We start from the raw sequence: 22,324 nt of genomic DNA on the forward strand, positions 1-22,324 counted from the left end.
TCACGACGCTGGACGGTCTCCGCCATCACCGGCGGATCCTCGGGGCGACTCGGGCAGCGGCTCAACTGCCTCTGCAACAGGGGGAAGTCGTGGAGGTGGGGCGGGATCAGGTTGAAACTCCGAGACTAAATGTGGCACTGGAGGGCCTGGAATGTGTTCTTGTACCGGCGACACTGGCAGTGTTGCGCCGGGCAACTGATGATTTGGATGTGGAAGAGGGGACGGTCCCGCACGTAGAGGGGAACCACGTCCAAACCGCAATGGCGGTTGCGGCACTGGACGGCGCGGCTTGTGTCCTGGTACCCGTTGCACTGCCGGTGTTGAGCGGGGCGTGTCATAAATAGACTCGGGACCACGTGCGCCTCCTGGATATGATAATGACCGGTCCCCCCTGCGAGAGTCCACATGCGATCGCGGCGTTGGACGGCGCGGGAAGTGGTTAGGCACCACTGAAAACGCGGGTGTTGAGCGGGGCGTGTCATAAATAGGCTGGGGACCACGTGCGTTTCCTGGATATGAGTATGACCGCCCCCTGCGAGAGCCCTCGCGCGATCGCGGCGTTGGAGGCCCAGCGGCGTATCCTCGCAACTCTAAATCTTCCAAGAGTTCGTCAACCTCCTCATACAGATGTTCGGGATCAGGGGTCGCTCCTGCTTGTGGCAGCTCCCCGCTGCTAGAGCCCTCGCGCGATCGCGGCGTTGGACGCCCAGCGGCGTATCCTCGCATCTCTGAATCTTCGAAGAGTTCGTCAACCTCCTCATACAGATGTTCGAGATCAGCGGCGCCTTCTGGTTGTGGCGGCTTCTCTCTGAGAGTGCTCAAGGGCCTTCGCCACGTGTGCAGTTTATCGCCGTATGTTGTCTTCGACAAATCTACCTGGGGTTCGTAAGACGCCTTCATCACATGCTCGCCAGCTGGCGCACCTTCAGCACCTCCTCCTGAGGCACCAAATACCGTGCCAGTCTCCTGTGTGCCACCAGGTGCAAATGGTACATACTCTGAGGTATCGCGGGGTTCAGGGGGATCGACAGAAATGGGTAACATTACCATATACGTGAGGTCGGAAGGAGGGGTTGCTGGGTTCGGCGATGACAGACGCGTTGGAGATGAAAGACCACTGACACCTGTTTCACCTTTTTTCTCTCTATCCGAGTTTATCCACGGTATAATCGGGCTCGAAATTTCTACAGGACGAGTCGCGGATGCCTCCCTGCGACGAGCCCCCCCAGTATCCGATGCTTGTGAGATGGAGGACGACCGGCGCCGGGAAAGCATTGCCCCAGCCATTCTGGCTGATGATAGCACAGCGTCATTAATTCGGGAGAACAGCGACGATCTGCCGCCGTGGGTCGGCGCTTGCTCATCATTTCTGTCGGGACGCTCTCCAACCGTACTTGACTGCTGTCTTCGACTCTCCGAGTGCGGTACTCCCGTGTCCACCGAAGCGGTTCGCGAAGTGCCGTCTGCTGTGTGTGACGGCGCGGACCCCGTGATGTCATGCAACGTATCTCTACGCCTTGACCGCGCACTCCATCCGGCGGAAACGCTCAAAGTGGCCTCTTCCCGCAGACGGCCTCCTCTCGCGGAGAGGCTTCTCCAGTGGCGGACCAGTAGAGGTCCTCTCGGCGGTAGGGCAGAAGACCAGCTGCCAAAAGAGGCCGTGCGGGGCGGCACTGGAACAGCCTCTCTGCCGGAGCTGTTGTGCCGCTGGCGGCCCAATAGAGGCGTGCTCGGCGGTGAGGTAGGAGGTGACCCATCCGCTCCACTTATCGAATTCGGAGAGGGAGACTGCCGCGTGGAGAGTTCCCTAGGACGTGCACCTGGGTTTGTGCGAGACTCCGTGCCTGGTGCCGGACGTGACTCTGATCCAGTGGCACCATTTCCCCTCATGGCTGTTTCTCCGTGAGTCCTTGTCGTGTCCCCGTCAGGGAGTTCTGCAAAACCCTGGAGAAGTCGACGACAGTCGCACTGAGGACAAAGCCTCATCATTGGAAGCGCACATACAGTAGAACGACCAACTGTGGCGAGCGGCGCCTGCTGAGGCTCCACTTCTGCAGGCGGAACCATCAGCAGATTCGGCAGCCCATCTTCAGCCGTCTGAGTAGTGCTACTGTAGAATTCGTTGCGGCTGCTGTCCATGTGAGGCCAGGAGACAAAACGGTGGAATGTTTCCTGTATTCCGCCATGAGAGAAATGCCTCTCGCAGCAACAAAGAAGCGTCACCAGAAGCGAATGGCGGAGCAACTCCTTGAGTAGGGCCCTCGAAAAAGCCAGACGATGACGCAGCTGTCCGGGCGAGTGCCCTACCCTGCGGGTATGCATATTATCATCCCCCATATTCTTTACGTACGACGGCTAATCAGACCCCACAGAAGAAAAGACGGGAGGCCTTCCCATCTCACTGAGCCGTTGAACAAATACGCTTAACAGAGACACACGACCGGCAACTGTTTTGCTGCCTGGGACATCAACGCGAGGACACCACACAGCGACACAGTTCTCCCTACCACCACACTACCAAATCCTCCGGGGGACAAGGCTCGTTTACATCAAGACGGCGCCGATGTTTGACGTTCACCAAGGCTGTACTTTGTAAAGCGTTTGGACTCCGTGTTTTTTAGGCGGACACCTCAGGAGGCAGCAGTGCACTACTACGCGGAGACAGAGTCGCCGCCTCCTAAAATTGGGTGCATTTCTCCCCCCTTTCGTCTTATTACTAGACTCTCTCAAATGACAGCGAACGGCAACGTGTAGTGTATATATATCGCCAATGTGCACGATGACTTCGCGGTACGGCCCGAAGTGACAAGAAAACATATGACACGGGGGAAAATAAGCAACTCTAGAAAACCACAACATAAAAATGTCAACATTTTGTGCGGGTTTCCTTCTGTCCTACGATTCTTCCTCTCGTCACTGAGTCCATCGTCAAATCCTTGTTCTGTCTTATCCGTTCCAGCCCCGTTATCGAGCGCTGCCTGCCAGTACAGCCAACCGATCTATCGAAGGCCGTCCCGGTCCTGGGTGAGGCCATAACAAGATCCACAACCCGACTGTCACCGCGGTGAACATTGCGGGAGTATTTGTGTGGGGTAAAAGAGGAAACGCTCAGACTGAAGCAGGTTGCTTTCCTAGGTATGCGCAAGGGGCTACTACCAGGGATGCCGATCTCGCGGACTCCAGACGCGGATGATGTAGGGAGCAGTGTCTGCAACGTTTGGCCTTCCGTGTGGAATTGCGACGAGAGCGCGTCGCGGTCGTCAGTCCGGTGGGGCGCCGCCCACAAACGTTGTGGGGGGAGTGCACACCCCCTTCGCCTTACACAGTCCTTCGGAAACTCGTACACATGCGGCGTCGAAAAGTTACGCTTTTAAAATATCAGTCGTCGCCATCACCAGCAGTTCACTTGTCAGGTGTATCTCGACGAAGGCACGGACGACGTCCTGGGCCGTAAGAAAAGAGTACAGCAGGTCTCCTCTCTCATGATGAGTGATGTCGCAGGGGGCTGAGTGAACTGCATACAATATATATACTTGTGAAATGTGTCAAATGCCGTGTGTATCTACTGAGTGAGTTTCAGCCGTGCTCCGTTTGAAACCCCCGTGTATGCCTTCGTATCAGCAGACTCTGGAAGGAGACCGACCGTGAAACTCGAGACAGGCAGCCGGCGACATGACATCTTTCGTTACAAAACTGCACCCAACACCCTGAAGGGCCGCTACATGTTGTCTCGCTCGCTTAAAAAGAGCTGATGAATCGCGACTGATTTTGCTGCCGTGTTTACCCCCACTTGGCTGAGGGACGTCTGTGGCGACGTAAAACCCCAACACGGGCGATGATTCCACGCCCAAAGCTAGAGAGCGGGCCGGAAACTCGGAAAGACACAAAAAGCGAGGAAAAAGAAGTAACGCCCGCTTCAAGCAAACACGGAAAAGAGTACTCCAGACTGCTGGCGACAGCGCCGGACTGTCACTCTGGCTACTTAACCGGACGGACTGACCGTTTTTCTTACAGACTCACACATCAGCCACCGTTGCCTGGAGATGTGAAGAAAAGTAAGTTCTGCATGCAATCAATGACTGTAAAGCAGTCTGTGTTTGACTTGTGAAAACACCGTCCCTTTCAACACTCCGCAGTTCGGACGTCAACTTTGAAATATATGTGTATGTGCAGGTGTATATGTGCTCAAGCGTCTGCGGCTGGCTCACTCGTGTGGCCGTTCGTCGCTGTTTCCACGTGCTTTTCAGCCGACGCGGCTGCCCAGAGGTCGTGTCCTTCCATTTCCTCGTCACCCGCTACACGAAAAACGGGCTCAGGTTCGTCTGAGTTGATTGCCCCTCCGGAGGACGCGCTGGAGCGTCGGGCAAGCGAGGAGCCGAACGCGGCCGTCCCTTTCAGCGACAACTTCCGCCCCATATTGTGCCCGCTCCCGCCTCGAGACAGAACCGCCTTGGAGACAAGCCGCTCAATTTCTTCTTCGTGCTCTTTGGCTGCAATTTCTTTCTCCGCTTTTGCTGCCTGCTCGAGCGTCTCTCTCTCGGCCGCCAACGCCGTCTCCAGCAGAGACTGTGGAGGCGGCTGCTCCTTAGCCAGCTCTGTAGGCGCAGATCCCACGCACGAAACCCGTTTCCAGCTAGCGAAGCCGCCACGAGACGCGACGTTTGAACCAAATGGAAGGGATCGGCTCGGATCCAAGAGGGGCACGGGACAGAGAAACACGGACGCGCGCGCTTCGTGGAAAAACTTGGCATGACAACCGAGGTGCGACCCCGACGCGCATGCAGCCACAACTCCACCTTAGCACCGGCGTAGCTCACGGTGACACAGCCACGCAGTGGGAATCTTTGCGTAAAACGGCTGCCATCGTCCCTGACGGACAGGCGTTGACACCAACTGCCTCACCCCACGCGAATCAACACTTATGCATACGTACGAAAACCGCGGCCAGTAAAGGCCCTCCCGGGGTATGGCTCTACGGCGCACTTTTCATGTCGGGACGATCGCAGGCATGGTAGGCGTGACGATGAGTACGCCTATTGCTATGAATTGGCACGGAGGCGTAGTTGCCTCGACTCGGCTTCCGAGCACGGTACATGATTTCCGTAGACGCATCGAACCTGAAAAAACTGACCGATTACACTCACCAGCCTCAATGGCTTCGTCACGCTCCTCTGCTGCTTCGCCGGCTCCATCTTGAATGGGTTTTCCTTCGGCGACGAGCCGGGCTGAGCGCACGAGGTTCGAGAGATCTGAGACGTCTTGGGCCGGGGTTGAACCCGCCGCAGGTGCCGTGGTGCTTGCGGGAGGGCGCGGCTCTGAATCATTTGACGCGGCGGCGGACTCCGTGAATCTCAGGGCAATGATCCGTCTGAAGGTTTGAGCAGGCACCTCAACCACATCCAAAACCGCGTGCCTCGAAGCGAAAGGATCTACGTTCCACTCGAGTTTTTCCTCAGAACCGACACAAGGACACACACACCTACGGCAATAATGTGTCATTTCCCAAGGACTCTCGCCGAAGCTCCCGGATTATATACTACGATAGAGTGTAGGACGCTTTGAAGAGCGATCGTGACTCAGGAGTCTCAAACGTCGGAAAGGAAGAACAGAAAATTTGTTTTCTCCGCACCTGCACACCAGCGTCAGCCACTTTCGCTCGTCCGTCAAAAGGAGATCAGCGACGACCTGCGAGAAGCGACAGAAAATCCGGAACAGGAAAAGCTCTTCTTTGCCGAATGGCTACCACACATGTGGCGCAGCGTGACAAACTCTGGAACCTTTCCTGTTCACAGTTTGCTTCCACGCTGCTTCGCGACAGTCGTTGTAGGACTCACACGTGCGCCTCGAATCGGAGATATCTCCTGCGAAAAACTCGACCTTTGGCTGGACACCCATTTGGACACAACCAGATGAACGAGAGCGTACACGTTTATATACACATCTCGCTCTAAATATATGTATATATATATATATATATATATATGTATATGTATACATTTGTGAATACTTGTACATCCACGCATGACTCTACAGGAGGGAGACGACTCGACATGTGCACCTGTTTCAACTATGGGCTGTTGCAGGCGTCTCGGTCTTTCCACCTGTATGGCCGCATGGGGTTACACCTCGCAAGAACCCTGGCACGGCGCTGTGTCGAGCTTTGCACGCAGTTGCCAGCTTCGGCCCTACCCTTTGAAGCGCAATGCTGTTGAATCTGAGGAAGACGTCGGTTCCGTCTTCGTTCATGAGCACGGTTTCCCAGACCTCCCGAGTGACCACCGTTCCAGCTTTCGCCGTGGTGAGGCGGCCAGACCTCTCGGGATCTCTCGATTCGCCTGCGACACCCCGCGCGTTGCCCTCCACCGGCTGGGCGCGTTCGCCTCCGAGCGAGCCCTCGACGATGCGCTGGGGCGTCACGAGGCCTCCAGCCCTCATCACGGACGGGCGGCGTTCGTGGCCAGGGGCGAGCCCCGGGAACGGGACGTCTTCGAGGCTGGCGCTGTGCGCCCCGATGCCGCTGCCTCGTTTTCCATCGGGGCTTGAGTTCTGCTCGCCGCTCGCTCCCGTCGAAGCCCCGTCCTTGTCCGAGGGCGGAAGCAGAGAGGAGGCACTGGAGAATGCGCTGCCTCTTCTGTTTTGCGTCGCTGACGGAGCCCCTGGGGGAAACGGAGCGAGGTTGTTGGCCTTCCCGCTTTCTCCGTGGGCGCCTGCCGCGCCGCCTCCAGGAGCTGACGCCGCGTTGAGGAGGCACGAGAGCCGTTTGGAGGGGTTGTGGAGGCAGCCCTGGGAGAGGCGCATGGCCCGTTTGCTTGCCCCAGTCGCCCCCGAGGTCTTGGCACTGTCGGGCGCCGTCTCGCCATCAGCGCCTTCGCCCCCCTCGGGGGTCTGTGAGCCGTCTGGCCCGCCGAGACCGATGGACGCCGCGAGCGAGGTGAGGTCTTCGAGCGAAGGTGGCTCGCACACCTCCAGCACGTCTCGGATAATCAGCTGGTAGATGATTGCGCAGAATTCCTCCAAGGGTTTCCGCCTCGGATACGCCCGGCACAGCTCGACGGGGTTGAACGGACAGGGGAAGACTGACGCGACTTTCGCCACCATCTGCTCCTCAGGCTGGAGGCGCTCGACTGTGAACATGCAGTTCGCAATCAGTTCCGGGACGAAGGGTATCGACAGCAGGTCTTCTTTCACAACCATGCCTGTGTACAGCGTCCGGCGTCGCCGTTCGCCGTTCTGGCCTTCTGGAAGAAGAAAGGCAGGATGCCCTTCCAACGCCGCTCCCTCGTCGGCGGCTTCAACCGCACATTCTGCGTCGGAGTCCCAGTCGAGGTTCCGCGCTGCCGCCCACCGACGCTTCTTGTAGAGACTCAAACCCTTGAGGTCGGTGGCGTCCAAGTGGACCCACGGCGGGGCATTTTGCAGAAAAGCAAATTCCGCTCGGGTCAGTTTCCCCCTGCTGATTCGCGCGTCGTCTTCAATTCGCTGACGCTCCGCCACCCCCATTTTCCTTCGGCCCCCCCCGCCTTGTCCTCCATGCGCAGCTTTGGCGCTCTCAAAATGCACGTGGTGAGGCCAACTGCCCCGCTGCGCCGGCGGGCTGTCTCCACCTTCGTCCCTGTCGCCGGGCGCGGCGCCCGGAGCCCGCCCGACGCTATCGCAGCCTCGACCGCGCGATCCCCTGTGGGCGCCGTCGTCCCCCTCAGCTTGACCGACCGACGGCGAAGTCGCGGGAACGTCCACAGACAGACCGGCGTGGAGACGCTCGCGGTACTTGGACGCCAGATAGAGCTGCGAAGGACACACGTCGGAGCCTGCGCCTGATGCCATGTCGACTCCAGGGCCGTCGTAGCGGTGGGCGTGCTGCATCAGCTGCTCCTCCATCGCACCCAAATCGAAAGCAGAGAGCGGCGGAGCGTCCAGAGCCAGCGCAGCTGCGTCGGGCGCACGCACGTTTAGCGGGAGCCGGTCATAAATCGCAGAATGCGTCCACCTGATGCACAAAATCAGCGAGACGAAAAGGCAGAGGAACGGCGCAGAGATATCCAAGGCCCCTGTGCGAAGACGTGAGGGGGAGGAAAGAGGACGGCGTTCAAGAAGAAAAGAGAGAAATCACGCGAAAGACAGGGTACAGGAACAATGGAGAAGGGATGACAGACAAAGAACAAAGAAGATGCCTAAGGAACACAGAAGCGGAAGGAACGCGTGAGTGCAAAGCTGCCGGACATGAGAGACAGTTCGAAGGGACGCACCGGTCATTGGGCGCGGGGACAAGCTTTCCTTTGTCGCCTCGCCCTTGTTCTGTCTTTCCCTGAGACGTTGCCTGGGCCTTCGCCAACTCATCTCTCTGGAGCCGAACCTTCTCAATTAGTTCGCAAACGCATCTGGCGACTTCGTCATCCTCACGCCGTTCATCTTCTTCGTCCTGACTTTCCTCGTCCTCGTCGGCTCGATCCGCATCCTCCCTTCCCTCGCGACGGCTACCCGGCGGCACAGCCCCGTCATCCAGCCCTGGACCACTGTCTCCGCGCCGGCGTCCCGAATCCCGACGCCCTCGAGGAGACAGTCGAGGCTGTTTCTTCACGCCGCCCTCGGGGGTCAAAACGACTGCCTGCTCCGTCACCAACTTCTTCGCCGTCAGATACGCGTACTTCGGAACACCTACACAGACAGGAGAACGCGGCAAAAACGCCGGGTACCAAAAATTCACCTCTCGGCTTCTATACCGACGTCATTATAAACACATAAGAAGATATGCACTTCCACACACTTTCATTCATATATATATATATATATATACATATATATTTGTACAGGTGTCCACATCGGTGCGTAGACATCGATTTATGCCGGTGTCGAAATACACTTGCGCATCTGCAGTAGAGTGTTTTATATGTAATAATAAATAGGAGGAAGGTGTTCCTACAATCGCTCACCTGCTGAGGCGCGCTGGACATATTCGACAAAGCCTGGATCGAGCCCGCTCTTCCGGATGCTGAGGCAGTGGCTGAGATACTCGGCAGTCTCTTGAAGGCCGAGCTTCTCTGAAAGCAGCGGTGTCCCAAAACAGGAGAACGGACATGCAAGCGACTCTGTCAAAGAGTGAAACTACAGGCGGAAAGTTCTGGGTCCTTGCATGCATCGCCGCTGTGTTCGCTGTCTCGCCTCCCAAGACACTCCCCCACAGCACCCAACATCCGGGTTCGACTCGTCCACAAATCACATCAGTCTCCACACCTCCCCGTATCCCCAGATAAAAACGCATATATATATATATATATATATATATATATATATAAATATATATATATATAAATATATATATATATATAAATATATATATATATATGTTTTGGATGGCAAACGCTTTTGCTTCGGGGATATGTAGCCTCACTCAGTTCGATTAGGGCATTGTTGTCGCGGGCCATCTGGACGAGTTGCTGCTGTTCGGGGACATTGTCCGTCGTCTCGCTGAACAGAGAAAAAGGCGACAGGGCGACGCGAGGCGTTCCCGCACGAGAGACGCTACGGCAAGGAGTTTGAGAATACCGGAAGGTTTTTGCAGCCTTCGGTCCTCACTGGACCAGCCCACAAACACACGCTGGCGATCTGAGGCGGTCGCCTCGAGGGATCCCGTAACAAAGTGTGGATGTTCGTGCCGCAAAACGCCAGGACGCTCGGCAACACGAACAAGCACACACGGACAGGAGCGCAGCGAAGCTGGAGACGAAACAACTCGAGGCAAAGCGCGAGAAAACGTGGCAGAGGAAATGAGCCTGGCTCAGCGGCGAGATTTCGTGTGAAGAACGGTTTGGGTCTGTTTGCCTCTCCCAAGGCGCGCACGCCGCGTTCGTTCCCGCCACAGGCCGTCTCGTTTTTCGACAGGTTTCGCCGGTTCCTCCCTCCACCTGTCGCGCAGAAGGTTGTCTCCATTTTTTGCGAAATGAGGCAACCGACCTGCAGATGAGAACAAAGAGAAGAGGCTGGTAGAATTGAGAAGGGAGCGGTCGGCACAGCGACGTCGGCTGAACGAGGTGCTCCTTCCCCGAGCTGTCGACGACCGTGCGCGTGCGGTAGCCTTTGCCTAGGAAGAAAAACACATTTTGCGTTTCCGCGCGCACTTGAAGAGCGCCCGAGAAGAACGCAGGCCGGAAGCGGCGCGGCGTTGAAGGGTGCGTCTGGGTCTGAGACCCAAAGCGACGAGCGGGCGGGACGATTTCGAGGCCACACCAGAAAGCAACACAACAGCAAAACGCAGCGCGGGACACCGACCCAACACAGCCTTTTCCTTTTCTGGGGGCGCAAAGCAAAGACTCCGAGAAACGAGAGCTAGCCGACACGAGAGACGCGCACAACAGGCATAGACAGGCGCACCCGCGCCCTTCGACCTTTCTGTCTTTTGCACGGTTTGCCGTCTTTGCGAAAGAGATGACAGATCTCGGGAAGAGCGGAAAACCGGGAATAGGTCGGGTCGAAAGCGAGACAGCACGCGCGAAGGCACAAAGGAGAGAGACGAGGCGCGCCGGTGCTTCACCCAGAGTGAGGCCGCGGAAGGCTCCGCCGGGGTCTCTGCGGCGGAGAAGAGACAGACACTGGAGGGAGAAGGCGCAAGGACAGGAACAAGGAGAGACTCACACCACCAGCATTTTCGGGAGTGGAGACGCCGCCATTCTTTCAGATCTTTCATGTCGTTTTCGAGACGATGAGAGCGGCGGACGAGGGAGACGCGCGCAACCATGCGGGCGACCTTCCAGCTGTCGCGATCCATCTGGAGCCGAAACAGAGGCGAAGACACGAAGCGACAAAGAAGAGATAACAGACAATGGGGACACAGCCCACCTCACGGCGGTTGCCGAAAGCCGAGGCGCCAACAGATCGGCACCACAGGGACAACAGAATGCCTGCGGGGAGGCTTGGGGACACAGCGCGGCCAGGACGCGAGGTCGACATGCGCACATCGCAAACGTGTCAGACAAATCTGAGTTAGCTGTGAGACGCGTGTCTGCTGTGGAGCTCGCTGGATCTCGCAGACTGTGTACTGAGGCGCACTGGTCTCCGTAAAAAGGTAGGTTTTTGTATTATTCAGCAGCGGCGAGAAGGAAGGCCGGCGCAAACGGAGAGGGGGGTGGACATAGCGGAGAACAGAGAAACGGAAGGAAGGGAAGAAAGTCAGACGGCGGAGTGGGACAAGGCATAAAGTAGGAAAGCAGCCAGGAGACTTGGCCGCAGAAAAAGGACGGGGAGAAGGCACGGGCGGACGACGAGGCGGGGAAGAGCCACATCGAGGCAAGCGGTCGACATCGAGAGAGGAAGGGTGACCACGCGATATGGACATGATCTTCGCATTTACCTCGGCAAACACTGATGTCCCTGTGCGGACATGCAGGATGATAATTGAACTCTCGTACAGGGTGAAGCCGTTGACTAACGAGGCAATGATTGGCGCGATGGACTCGCCGCTGCCTCGGGCCTGGAGTTGGAAGGACGGGGAGCAAAGACGCACGAATCACAACAATTCACGAATCGCGTCTGCCGGGAAGAGAACAGAAAAAAGAAGGAAAACGATGAACACCTACCACATTGGCCAGGCCCAGTCGAGGGGGCCCCGCGCTGCTGTCATCGGAGTCGTCGGAATCTGAAAGCGAGGAAACACGAGGCGCAAAAGCGCGAAAAAAAATGAATAGCGAGAAGCAAGGCGCTCAGAAGACAGGACGGAGATGATGATCAGTAAGACCATCAGACACCCTCCTTTTATACATTCCGTTGAGACATGTCTCTTTTTCTCTCAGCCAACGGCGAACGCATACTAACTGTGTACACGAACAGATAGAGACACACTGAAGTTGCGTCGGAGACGGAGATATTTGCTGGTGTGTGCTCCCGTGGCTGGGTCCGATGATGACGCCTGCACAGAGACCCGCGTGTTTCGGGGACATCTGCGCGATTTGCTTTACCTGAGGTGTCGTCGTCTGCGGGCGTGGGGATTTTCGTCATCCAGTTGTTCACGGGAGTGATAACGCGAGCAGCAGAAGCCGCTGCCGCCGCTGCGTCCCCAACCCACTCTGCGGGTTTCAGGAGGAGATTGAAAGCTGGCGACATGATCAGGGGGTGACGCATGCCGCCCTGGAAATCAAGCACATCCGCGCGCAAACGCGAGAAACTCGTGAAACCCTACGGCCAAGCACCTTGGCTAAGTGCGCGGGCGAAGGTTCAAAGCCGGAGAGAGAGAGCGGCTCCACAGGATCAAACGAAAGAAAGAGAAAAGAGGTGAGAGGCAGAGATGGAAAGTGGAGACACGAGCCGGAAAGGGAGGACTTCCGTCGTTGGCTGTTCAGATTGCTCACACAGCGGGAAAGGCTGTTTGCACCCTGGCCTTTGGCATCTGAGACCGTGCAGTGCAAATGACGGTCTCTCGAGGCTCTCTGCTCGACACTTACGTGTCTTCGTTGATAGCTTTTCAGGTTTTTGAGGCGTTGCTTCAGCATCACCTGGTTCTCTGGCAGCTCGTAGGGCAGCACGAGGCCGTGAATCACGGGCTTCATGTCCTCCAGGCGCCTGCCACGAGAAGCAAACAGGAAGTTGCGGAACAGAAGGCAGAGAGCAGCGCAAGCAGAAAGGAAAAACGTGGATGCCGTGTACGCTTTCCAAGGCACCCCAACACATACAGAAATACAGAAACCCTTGAATTGTTGTGCACACACACGCTCTGTCTGTGTCTCCACAGCACACCTCTGTCTTTATCGCAGTGGGGTTTAGGTCAGGACACTGTCGGATATGAAGAAGGACGTGCCCAGAACGAGGACGGGTGAGCCAAGACCCAAGACAGAGGACACAGAACAGGCACTGGGGAGGGGGGAACCGATCCCTTCCTGGACACGCATGCGCATGTGCGAACGCGTGATTCGCAAGCACCGACGCAACGAAACCCACAAAGTTCCCGTAAATATCTACCAATATATGTGTATACATATATATACGAATAGATATGTATACGCACAGGCGTTTACAGCCATATATGTATGCAAATGCATTATATAGATATATATGGAAAATCGGTATGACGGCTGAGTGTCCGTGACAGTTCACAAATCCAAACCGGACGGGAGTGAACCGATACGGTACAGCGCGCATTGGGAGGTACCCAGGTGACACGAACAAGCTTCCGTGATGTAGAGAACCCCATGCAAAGCTGAAGAAACCACGCACAAGCGTCTCGGTTGTCGTCTCTCCTGTTGTCGTCTCCCCCTTGTCTGTTTCTGGATTACTGGGCCTCAAATCTGTTTTCGATTACCAGTGAAAGGAGGGGTGAATCAGCTCTTTGGTGAGGCCGTAGACAGAGTTATCGCGGTCAATCTTCGAGTAGCCTTTCTTCTCTCGGTTATCGCTGACACGCCATCGCTGGGCAGAGACACACGACGGGGCATGCAAAACGCGATACTTTTCGTTCTTCACAGCAACAACAGCGTGAAGAACGAGAACGACAAAACCAAGCGGGGAGTGAGGTGTTTTCCCTGTCTCCCTTCTTGTCACCGAATCATATCTTTTCTGAGAACTCTCCACAGCCTATAAAGGTCAACTCAATCCTTATAGTTGAAGGGATGTAAAGGTTCCAGGCGGAACAAAAAAAAACAGACTAAGATCCTTTGTCTCCTATGGGTCTCTGGTGTCTCTGTTCTTAAGCCGCTTCGCTGGCTGCCTCTTCAGAGACGCCACGCTCTTTCCCCTTTCCTCGCCCATGGGGTGTTCGTTCTCGCCTGCGGCGTCTGTTGCTGTTCTCGCCTCTCTTTTCCCGTTTCGTGCCTAGGGACTGGAGGCGGCTCCTCACCTCAACCATCTCTGTGCACAGTTTCCTCCACGCCAGCAAAGGCACGTTTCCGATGTTCATCTGAACGGAGTCCGGCATGTTGCTGATGAAAAACGTTTGCCGCTTTAGGTCTTTTCGCCCTAACAAGAGAAACCACAGGAGGCAACACAAGCACTTGACCTAAAGCCGCCCCAACACGACGGAACAGTCGACACACAAACCGGCGACTCAGCGTCGCCTCATACCCCTTGTGTACATGAAGAAATATGCATATATATATATATATATATGTACGCATGCATTTTTGTTCACACATATCCATATTTAGACAGGTACGTACACACGCATGTTCGCAGGCTTCCTGACTGAGGTGCCCATACACTACGACGCCGTCGCGATATCCCCATTCTCTCTGTGCCCATGTGAAGACGTCTACAAACCAGGGCATCCAATATATATATATATATATATATTGTGGCTGCATGTGGCGCAGAGCCCGGTTTTCGCCTTTCGCATCTTATTGTCTCATGGAGGCGATTGGAACGATCCCGTTGTTCAGTACGGAATTTCCTAGGAAGCCTGACGCGTCAGAGCCGAAACCAAAAGAGGCAGTGACTGCAGCAATCGTCTCCGGAAGGTCCGGGTCCGCGAGCCGAGCGATGAAGGAAGAGAGAAGAAGGAAGGAAAGAATCCTCACCAATCTGACCGAGGAGTTTCGCGAGTTCGTGGGTCCCCAAGCCCTCTTTCCCCTTGATCACCATGACGCCGCCTACAGCCGCAAAAGGCTGCAGCTCTGGCAAAAACGGCTCGTACCTAATCAAGGTACAGCGCACACACAAAATGGAAAACAAAATGAACAGGTGGAAATGCATGTATGGAAACTGCAGCGCGCCTGCGTACTTCCACATGCATATGCGTGTTGTGCGTAAGGACCGGCATTCGCGCCTGCCTGTGTCGAGCTGTCAACGGCACGGTCTTGCTTTTCGCCGTCCAGAGATATTCCATCTGCATGCGTCTCCATACACGGAAGTATGTATATATGTAGAGAAGAACATCCCCAATCGCGGCACCACACTCGATCCTACGCACGCGTTTGACAGCCTGCCTGGGGAAAGAGAGAAAAAGATAAGAGTCCAGAAGCAGTCTGCGCAGATCCCTCAAAAGAGCATGTCACCAAATGGCATTCACTTGCAGCTAGGCCCTCGCTCCTCTCTACACTTGCGGATCGATTTCAGAAACGTCGTTTGTCGAGAAGACCACAAAATCTGCCAACGTTTCTTGCATTCAAACGCGTTTTCAACTTCAGTTCCTACCATTCGTGAGCAAAGAGAGGTCCGGTCGGCACAGGGTAGTCGAGAGGAGGTCGGAACGCGTTGTACTTGCTGGCTTTGCCGAGAAGCGAACTCTGCTCCAAATACGGAGCAGGCGGCAGCATCACTTCTCTCAGCTGCTTCTTGCCACTCCACTGAGGCCACGAGAGCAAGGGATGCTGCAGACGCAAAGCACCACACTCACACGCATCCATCTGCATGCATATATGCACATACATACCTTACATATACCTATATATGTATATACATACAAATATTCATATATATATATACATATGGGTATATGCATATATATCTCTACATATGCATATACGTCTATTCATATATATATATATATATATATATATATATATATATGTGCATGTATAGGTGCTGGGATAGAAGTGAGATGTGTGGTAAGTCTGCCACGAAGTGTGTAAGAGTCTGCAGGTGCTGAGACTCATGGGAGGCAGGTTGCGAGGAGCCGCTACCTCACACTTTCTCTCAGCGTCTCGCGCCTGGCGGTCCTGATTGCGCGAGAGGCGACACCGTGTGGAGGCTAAAGGCGAGCGCGTTCACATCTCGTGTTTCAACGTGATTTTTGTGAATACCCGACAGCAAGGGGTGCTCTTACGTCTTCCATCACGTCTTTCCTCTGGTTGATCATTACCCCTGTCGGCATGAAAACCTGGACCGGATGCTCTTTGCCCTTTACAAGCATACTCGGAAGCTGCTTGAACTCGAGGGCGTGACGCGCCGCTTCAAACGTGTTGCTGAACGCGAAAGAAACGGGAAACGCGAAGCGAAAACGTGTAAACAGCAGGCCGCAAGGCTGCCGGCCGCTCGACGCAAAAGGCAGGACTGACGCTTGAGTTGGGAGCAACGGCAGGCCACACCTCCCACGGGGGAACTCCGCAGTAGCGCAGAAAAGACCAGGCGCGACTCCCAGGTGCGGAAAAGGTGGCGTTCTCATGGCATCAAAAAAAGTGGAAGGACAGGAAACCGATCCCGTGCCCGGACACCTTACACATCGACAAAGATCTCTCGAGGGCCCGCCTTCGCCATGAGCCGTGCAGCGAGGTTCACGTAGTCGCCCAGAGCCGTGTATTCCTTTCGAATTTCGTTTCCAACGGTCTGTTCACACGCGACACAATTTCGACAAAAAAGACCGCCGACACGTCAAAAAAGTCGCTGAGGTCAAGCTGTGGAGGCGCACGGCGATTGACGACAGATGCGCACCACCTACGCCCCGACGCCCCGACCACACACACTGCGACAAATCGTTTGATGCTGACATGCATTCCTCTCTCTACACGCACATAGGCATCACATATAGGCATATAGCCCCATGCATGCACCATGTATGCGTTTACCTCATCGGCAAAACACATAAGTCATTCAGTAAACAAATTGATGGCATGCGTCTACACAGAGTTTGGTACACATGGATATATTCGCATACGCACTATAGATGCGCCTTCTTAGCGCTTCTTCTCTGGGATGCACTAATGCATGTATGTACGAATATATAAGAGATGAAGCTTCAACTGGGAAAACCTACCCCACACCAGACTCGTCCACTGGTGATGCCGATACCGGCGTCAAGGCCAAAGACCTTCATTCCGTCGATAACGCGCAGCGCAGCCATGATCGCTGGAAAAAGAGAAAAAGGGAGGGGAGAAAGCAGGCCACCGGTCGCGAGAGGCGCGTCGTTTGCGAAGGAACGCCCTATCTCAGAAACGACCGCGCAGAGGCGCGAAACCATCGGATGACGAAGGAGACAAAGAATCGAAAAGATGCAGAACATCGCGTGCCCGTACCTCGTATCGGATCGTCCAAATGGTAGACAGGAGGCAGGCCGAACATGACGAGGAGGAGAACGCCTTTGTCATCGACGAGAAATTTGTTGACAGATCCTTCCTGTGAGATGCAAACAGGGAAGCCAAAGGAGGCAAACGATGAAGCCAATGAAAACGACGCACTTTGAAGCCGCGCAGAGAGCTCAGTCTCGTCGCCCTCCGCTTCGGGTCTCCTATCTGTCTTCGTTAGCTTTTTGTTTCTCTCCCTCTGTCCCTCTTTTTTCTCCCTTGTCTCTTTCTGCTTTGCCGCCTCGCGTCTTCCCCCTCTTCTCGTTTTTGCTGTCTCACCATCGTGTATGCGGCTTTTTGCGTCATTTTCATCAATTTGTGGGCGATAAGACTTCCGGTCCGGGTTGAGACGTCCAGGCCACGGACGCATATGAACACAACGGAGACGACGCGTAGCTCGTTCAAGAAAACGTTGCATCCCGTTGTGAGGCGTCGAAACACAGAAGGCGGAATGTAGCTGGAAAAACGAGGAAAGAAGACACTCGTCGCCACTTCAGGGCGACACGCGCAAAGCCTGCGGATCCCAAGTTCCAGTGCTCAATGTTTTTCCCAGGCCTGGCACACACCACGCGCCTTGCATCGACAAAGATACACACCTATCGTGAGTCGACACACACTTGGATATACACGCCTGTAAATACATAAATGTAAACGCACAGGCGGATAAGAAAGGAAAACTGGTGTATGTGCAAGGTCAGTCAACACACACGAAGACGCGGAAGCATTTTGATTAAGAACTTGCGACGAAATCGGCTGTCGCCCGTGCATGTAAGTATGTGGACTGGGCCATCCGTATGACACGCATACCACCACCGGTTCAGACGGAGGAGCAGACACGTACATATCGATACACAATCTCTTCTGGTCCCCGGTGTTCTTCTCTGTGAATACGTGTGTAGGTATTGGAACGTGGGATAGAAGGAACGAAGTCTCCTGCAGGCATTTTGGCCAGGAAGAGAACATGGAATGTGACTTGGGTTTACCGTCTGAGCAAGTCGATGTCGTCAGGCTCCACGTCGATGGGAGCAAGAGGCGGAGGCGGTTGGACGGGCAGCGTTTCCACGTCGTCTTCGGTTTGTCCTTTTCGCTTTTCACTTCCCCAGAGCGCACGCGTCGAAGACCTCGACAGACCCACGGCGATACTCTTGGCCTTCTCCGGCTCGGCTGCATGCAGCCCTTTCACTTTATAGAAGGTGCGCCCTGGAGGGGAGTTGGGCACTTCCTCCAAGTCCGCGGCGCCGGCTAAAGCCAGCGCCACCGAAGGCGAAACGACTGTCTCGCCCGACCCCGCAAGCGGCTCCGCGATGGAAATCTCCTCAAGAGGCGCGCCGGCAACGACGTATTCCCATCGATCCATGATGCCTCCGACCTACACAGGCGCACAGAACGTGACCCGACGCAGAGACGAAGAAAGCCTTTGACGAAATCAAACAGAGCGCACATCCACGGATCCTAGCAAAAGCACACACACCACTCCATATATATATATATATATATATATATTGAGTGGTGCACGTGCATACATAGGCATATATATATATATATATATATCGGTCTATGTATGACTATACGTTGGCGTCCCTGTTGTGGATTAGACAGAACTGGATGTACAGCAATACATTTCTTTGCGGCCGTCGTTTCGCTCCCGCGTTCCAAGCCGGTACCTGCAAAATGTGAACCTGACCGAATCCGACACCAATGTGGAGCGTCAAGACCTTGTCGTCGCAACCTGTCACGTAGCCATGCAAAGTCTGGTGGAGCGTCAGGCAGCACTGCACAGCCAGCCGGCACGCCACTTGGCTGTCGATTCTGTAGAAGTCGTCTCCTGCCTCATCGTCCCTCGCAGCTGTTCCATCTGGAAGCCAAACAAAGTGAAGAGCATCAATCGCGTATCCGCCAAACAAAAATCGCTTCGTTGCACCACTCCTCTGTTCCTGCAGTTGCGCAGTGCATATACGGGTATATGTGTATATGTCTAGATACGCATGCAGGTTTACAGGCACACGTTTTTTAACGACGCGCTCGCGTACAAACATGGGTGGCGAGGTGGACATATGAATAATAGGGGCAGTGGTTTACAGTCGTAGAGCCTCCATAGGTTTGCCCCTCGTCCTTTTCAGCCATCCACTGAAGGCGAAACCAAACTTGGAACCGTATAGTCACCTGCTCTCGGGGGACTACTCCACCGGAAGAACAACCCCGTTCCGCAGCTATGCGCACGCATTCACTTTTCAGCTACGCAAGTATTTAACGTATCTATAGGTGTACACAGATACGAACCCAAAGAGGCATAGATGAACAACATCCCGCGTGTCCGTTTCGTCACTTCCCTACGCACGCCCAAGCGGCTGCCAGTGGTCCACCCCGGAGAGGAGAACAAGGCGTTCACCCCTCTCGACACTTTCGCTTTGCTGACTCGAGAGCTGGTTTCGGCTTTTTCTTACTCTCAGAGTCGTCTCCGTCCGGCGGCGATTCGTCGTCAACTGGCCAGACGATTGTCATGGCGTCTCCGCTGAATTTGATCACGTCGCCGCCCCAGTAGTGGACAATTTTGATGATTTTGTCGAAAAACTGGTTGATGATATTCCCCAAACGTTCGGCTCCATTCGGCTTCGTATCCAGAGCTTCTGTCAGGGCTGTGAAGCCACTGGCGTCGCAAAATACCTGATGAAAAGGATAAAAAAGTGCGAGTGACAGCCCCGCGAAAACGCTGACTCATGCAGAATGAAACCTAGTGTACACACCTGCTGTTTCGCATCGAATACGTACACTACAATCGCTCTTCATCTGCACACGATTTACATGAAAAACTGGAGCTACATACACTCACAGATGAATAGGGAGAGGCGTGCATATTTATATGTATTTATATGTGAATATATAGATTGATATATGTAGATATAGGTGGACATAGGAGTAGATAGATATAAGTATGTACAAATATACTGATACATGAATAGGAATTCCAAGTCCGGCAGAGCGCGACACGTTGGGGAAAAAAGGCATTGATCTGGACCAGTTCAACGGACGAACGGGAGGAGTCGGTAATAGGTCGCTCAAGCACTCACGACGGCGGCGGTGAATTGCTCGATTTGGATGTCGAAATCGTCGGAGTGTCGAATGCGTCGATCTGCGATCGCCTCCAGAACTGTGCGAGGCATGAAGCAGGCGAACTGCCGGATGTCGAACGACGGGCCGAGTGTATCTGTCAGTTTCGCCGTCTTGGTCGTCCGCTGTTGCAGAACCGCATTGAGCCGTTGTTCGCAGCGCAGCGCTAGCCAGCGCCAGTCCTGTGAAACTGCGTCGCCGTGGTTCGCGAGAGTTTCCGGGGCCTCTTCGATCGGCGGCGGACGCTCGGGTGTCAGGTGGAGGCGCGCCTGAGCTGCTTTTCGGCTGCATCCTTCTTCGTCAGATCCACTGTTTGCGTTGATCGCATGCTGGACGCCGTGCCATCCAGCGTGGACGAGACCGCCCGCGCCGCTAACGACGTTGTGGAGAATGTTTCCGAAACGGCTATCCCCCATTCTGTCTGTATCGTCTGCCTTGAAGCGCACGGAACGAAAAACGAGAACAAAGTCCCCGCGCGTCACTCTCGCCCTGAGACTTAACAGAGCGGTGGATAGAAGCCGGCGCTTTTCAACGGCTCCAGACTACCCACGACGCGGTGTACCTACACCGGGCCGTACGGGTGGCGACCATACTCTCTCGGTCCATGCGCCTCGTCAGTTGGGAGCAAAGAGAAACTGGCTAAACTAGCTGACGGTCTGGCTGCGTTCGGCTAAAAGGTCTTTCTCGACGACGGAACGATTTGAACAAAACCTGCTAGGACAACGTGCTGTCCGGATGGGCAAGGTCGACAGCCGGAAACGGATGCTGGAGCAAGACATTCGACGGGTTCCGGGGAAAAAACAACGAGGTGAGAAAGAAAGCTTCAAGGATGGAAACTTGACGACGGGAAGAGGAGATCGAAGAGACGATACATAACCAAGCGTGTGCAACGGAATGTAAAAGACTAACATGGCAGTCCTCACGGCCCACGCCCTGTCGGATGGGTGTGACGGGCAAAACTCTGAAGATGTGCCTGGGATCCTGGCTTTCTACCCCCGTGCAGGAAGAAAAAAACCGGAGTGCAGAGAAAGGCAAAGGGTAAAGCGAACAAAAAGAGGGCCCACGTTTCTGTGACAATTATAACCGAATGCTAGATCAGTTCGTGTCTCCAGGTCGGCAACTAGGTGCCGGGCAAGAGATTCCACAAGGTCGGGCCCTGCGCAACGCAACTTTGTGTGGTACCCGGAAGGCAGATAAAGTGGAAGGAATGAAGTTTAACGGAAGATTGAAGGAAAAAGGACTCAAAAAAACGAAAAAGGACGCGAGACACCAAAGAGTTACGTGGCAACGGCAACCTTCTCTTGAAGAGACGAGGACGCGTTGGCGAGGAACGCCAGCCGCTGAACAAAAAATCGGAAGAGATGGCTGTGTCAAGTGACGCGTAAGAGGGGGACAAAAGGAAAAGGCTAACGCACAAGATGGATTCGTATCTATGAAAAAACCTAGCGGAGGAAAGAAACGGGCAGCGCAGAAGGAAAAGGATAGCCGCAAGTGTCGCCCGCGAAACAGCTCGAGGAGCTGCGACTCGATTCTCTCTTTTTCTCGTGCTCTCTGTAGGGCCTTCTCCTGGGTTCGCGTGTCAACTCGAGCACTGCAAAGATATTCGCATTTCCAAACACATGATGTATTGATTGGTTATAGTTGCTACACGCTCATTCGTCCAAACTTAGGCAGTTCTATTCACACTTTTCCGTACGCAATTCTGGTAAAAAACTCAGATCCTTTAAACAGCACTGGCGCATCTACGTTTCCTGCGAAAAAAGAGACCGAGCACATGTACTCTTCTGAGCTTCTACCTCCTTCTACTTTCTCATTCATCGGCTTCTTGAGTATCGTGCTCCTCTTTCTCCTTGTCTGCTCAGCGAATAACAGCTACGAGAGAATTTCTGGAACAAATGGATCGAGCTACCTGTAATGGGGCACCCGCCAGTGCGGGTTTTGTTTCCTCGCCTGCGTGTTTCTCTCGGGACTTCTCCATGCTTCCATCACGAGGGCGTCCTTCAAAACGAAAGGCGTAGGTTGCTCTTTTCGCAGTTCTAAAAAGAGTGAGGGTTCACGGCATCTCCATTTTTCGTCTTGTATTCAGAACCTTTTCTGTTTGTGCTGGTCTAGCTTGAGCACGGCGCTCCCGGTTACCGATTCACCGATACCAGGAAACAGCGCAGCCCGAGCCAAGTCTTTAAATAACGGGGCAGAGAGCTGTGTTCCTTTCTTGGGAGCAGCTTGGAAAAGATACGGAT

General features: G+C 54.6%; 2 protein-coding genes across 2 annotated transcripts; both read right to left on the reverse strand.

Annotated features, from left to right (window-relative positions):
* On the reverse strand, positions 1 to 2,337 carry NCLIV_035910 (hypothetical protein; the record flags this gene model as incomplete). Its single annotated transcript, XM_003883793.1, has 1 exon — positions 1 to 2,337. The coding sequence occupies one exon, from the start codon at positions 2,335 to 2,337 to the stop codon at positions 1 to 3; it is 2,337 nt and encodes a 778-aa protein (XP_003883842.1).
* A 1,848-nt stretch (positions 2,338 to 4,185) lies between these two features.
* NCLIV_035920 (Adenylate/guanylate cyclase with GAF sensor and FHA domain, related) lies at positions 4,186 to 20,500 on the reverse strand (the record flags this gene model as incomplete). Its single annotated transcript, XM_003883794.1, has 26 exons — positions 4,186 to 4,595; positions 5,145 to 5,368; positions 5,630 to 5,685; positions 6,190 to 7,987; positions 8,247 to 8,655; positions 8,931 to 9,038; positions 9,389 to 9,465; positions 9,952 to 10,078; positions 10,630 to 10,762; positions 11,345 to 11,464; positions 11,571 to 11,629; positions 11,949 to 12,117; positions 12,432 to 12,549; positions 13,286 to 13,392; positions 13,820 to 13,938; positions 14,496 to 14,611; positions 15,112 to 15,287; positions 15,743 to 15,881; positions 16,136 to 16,242; positions 16,670 to 16,761; positions 16,929 to 17,028; positions 17,256 to 17,433; positions 17,960 to 18,345; positions 18,641 to 18,831; positions 19,421 to 19,640; positions 20,045 to 20,500. The coding sequence occupies 26 exons, from the start codon at positions 20,498 to 20,500 to the stop codon at positions 4,186 to 4,188; spliced, it is 6,195 nt and encodes a 2,064-aa protein (XP_003883843.1).
* Positions 20,501 to 22,324: the final 1,824 nt, after the last annotated feature.

This window comes from Neospora caninum, chromosome VIII (genome assembly GCF_000208865.1).
Source record: "Neospora caninum Liverpool complete genome, chromosome VIII".
Classification (NCBI taxonomy): Eukaryota; Apicomplexa; class Conoidasida; order Eucoccidiorida; family Sarcocystidae; genus Neospora; species Neospora caninum.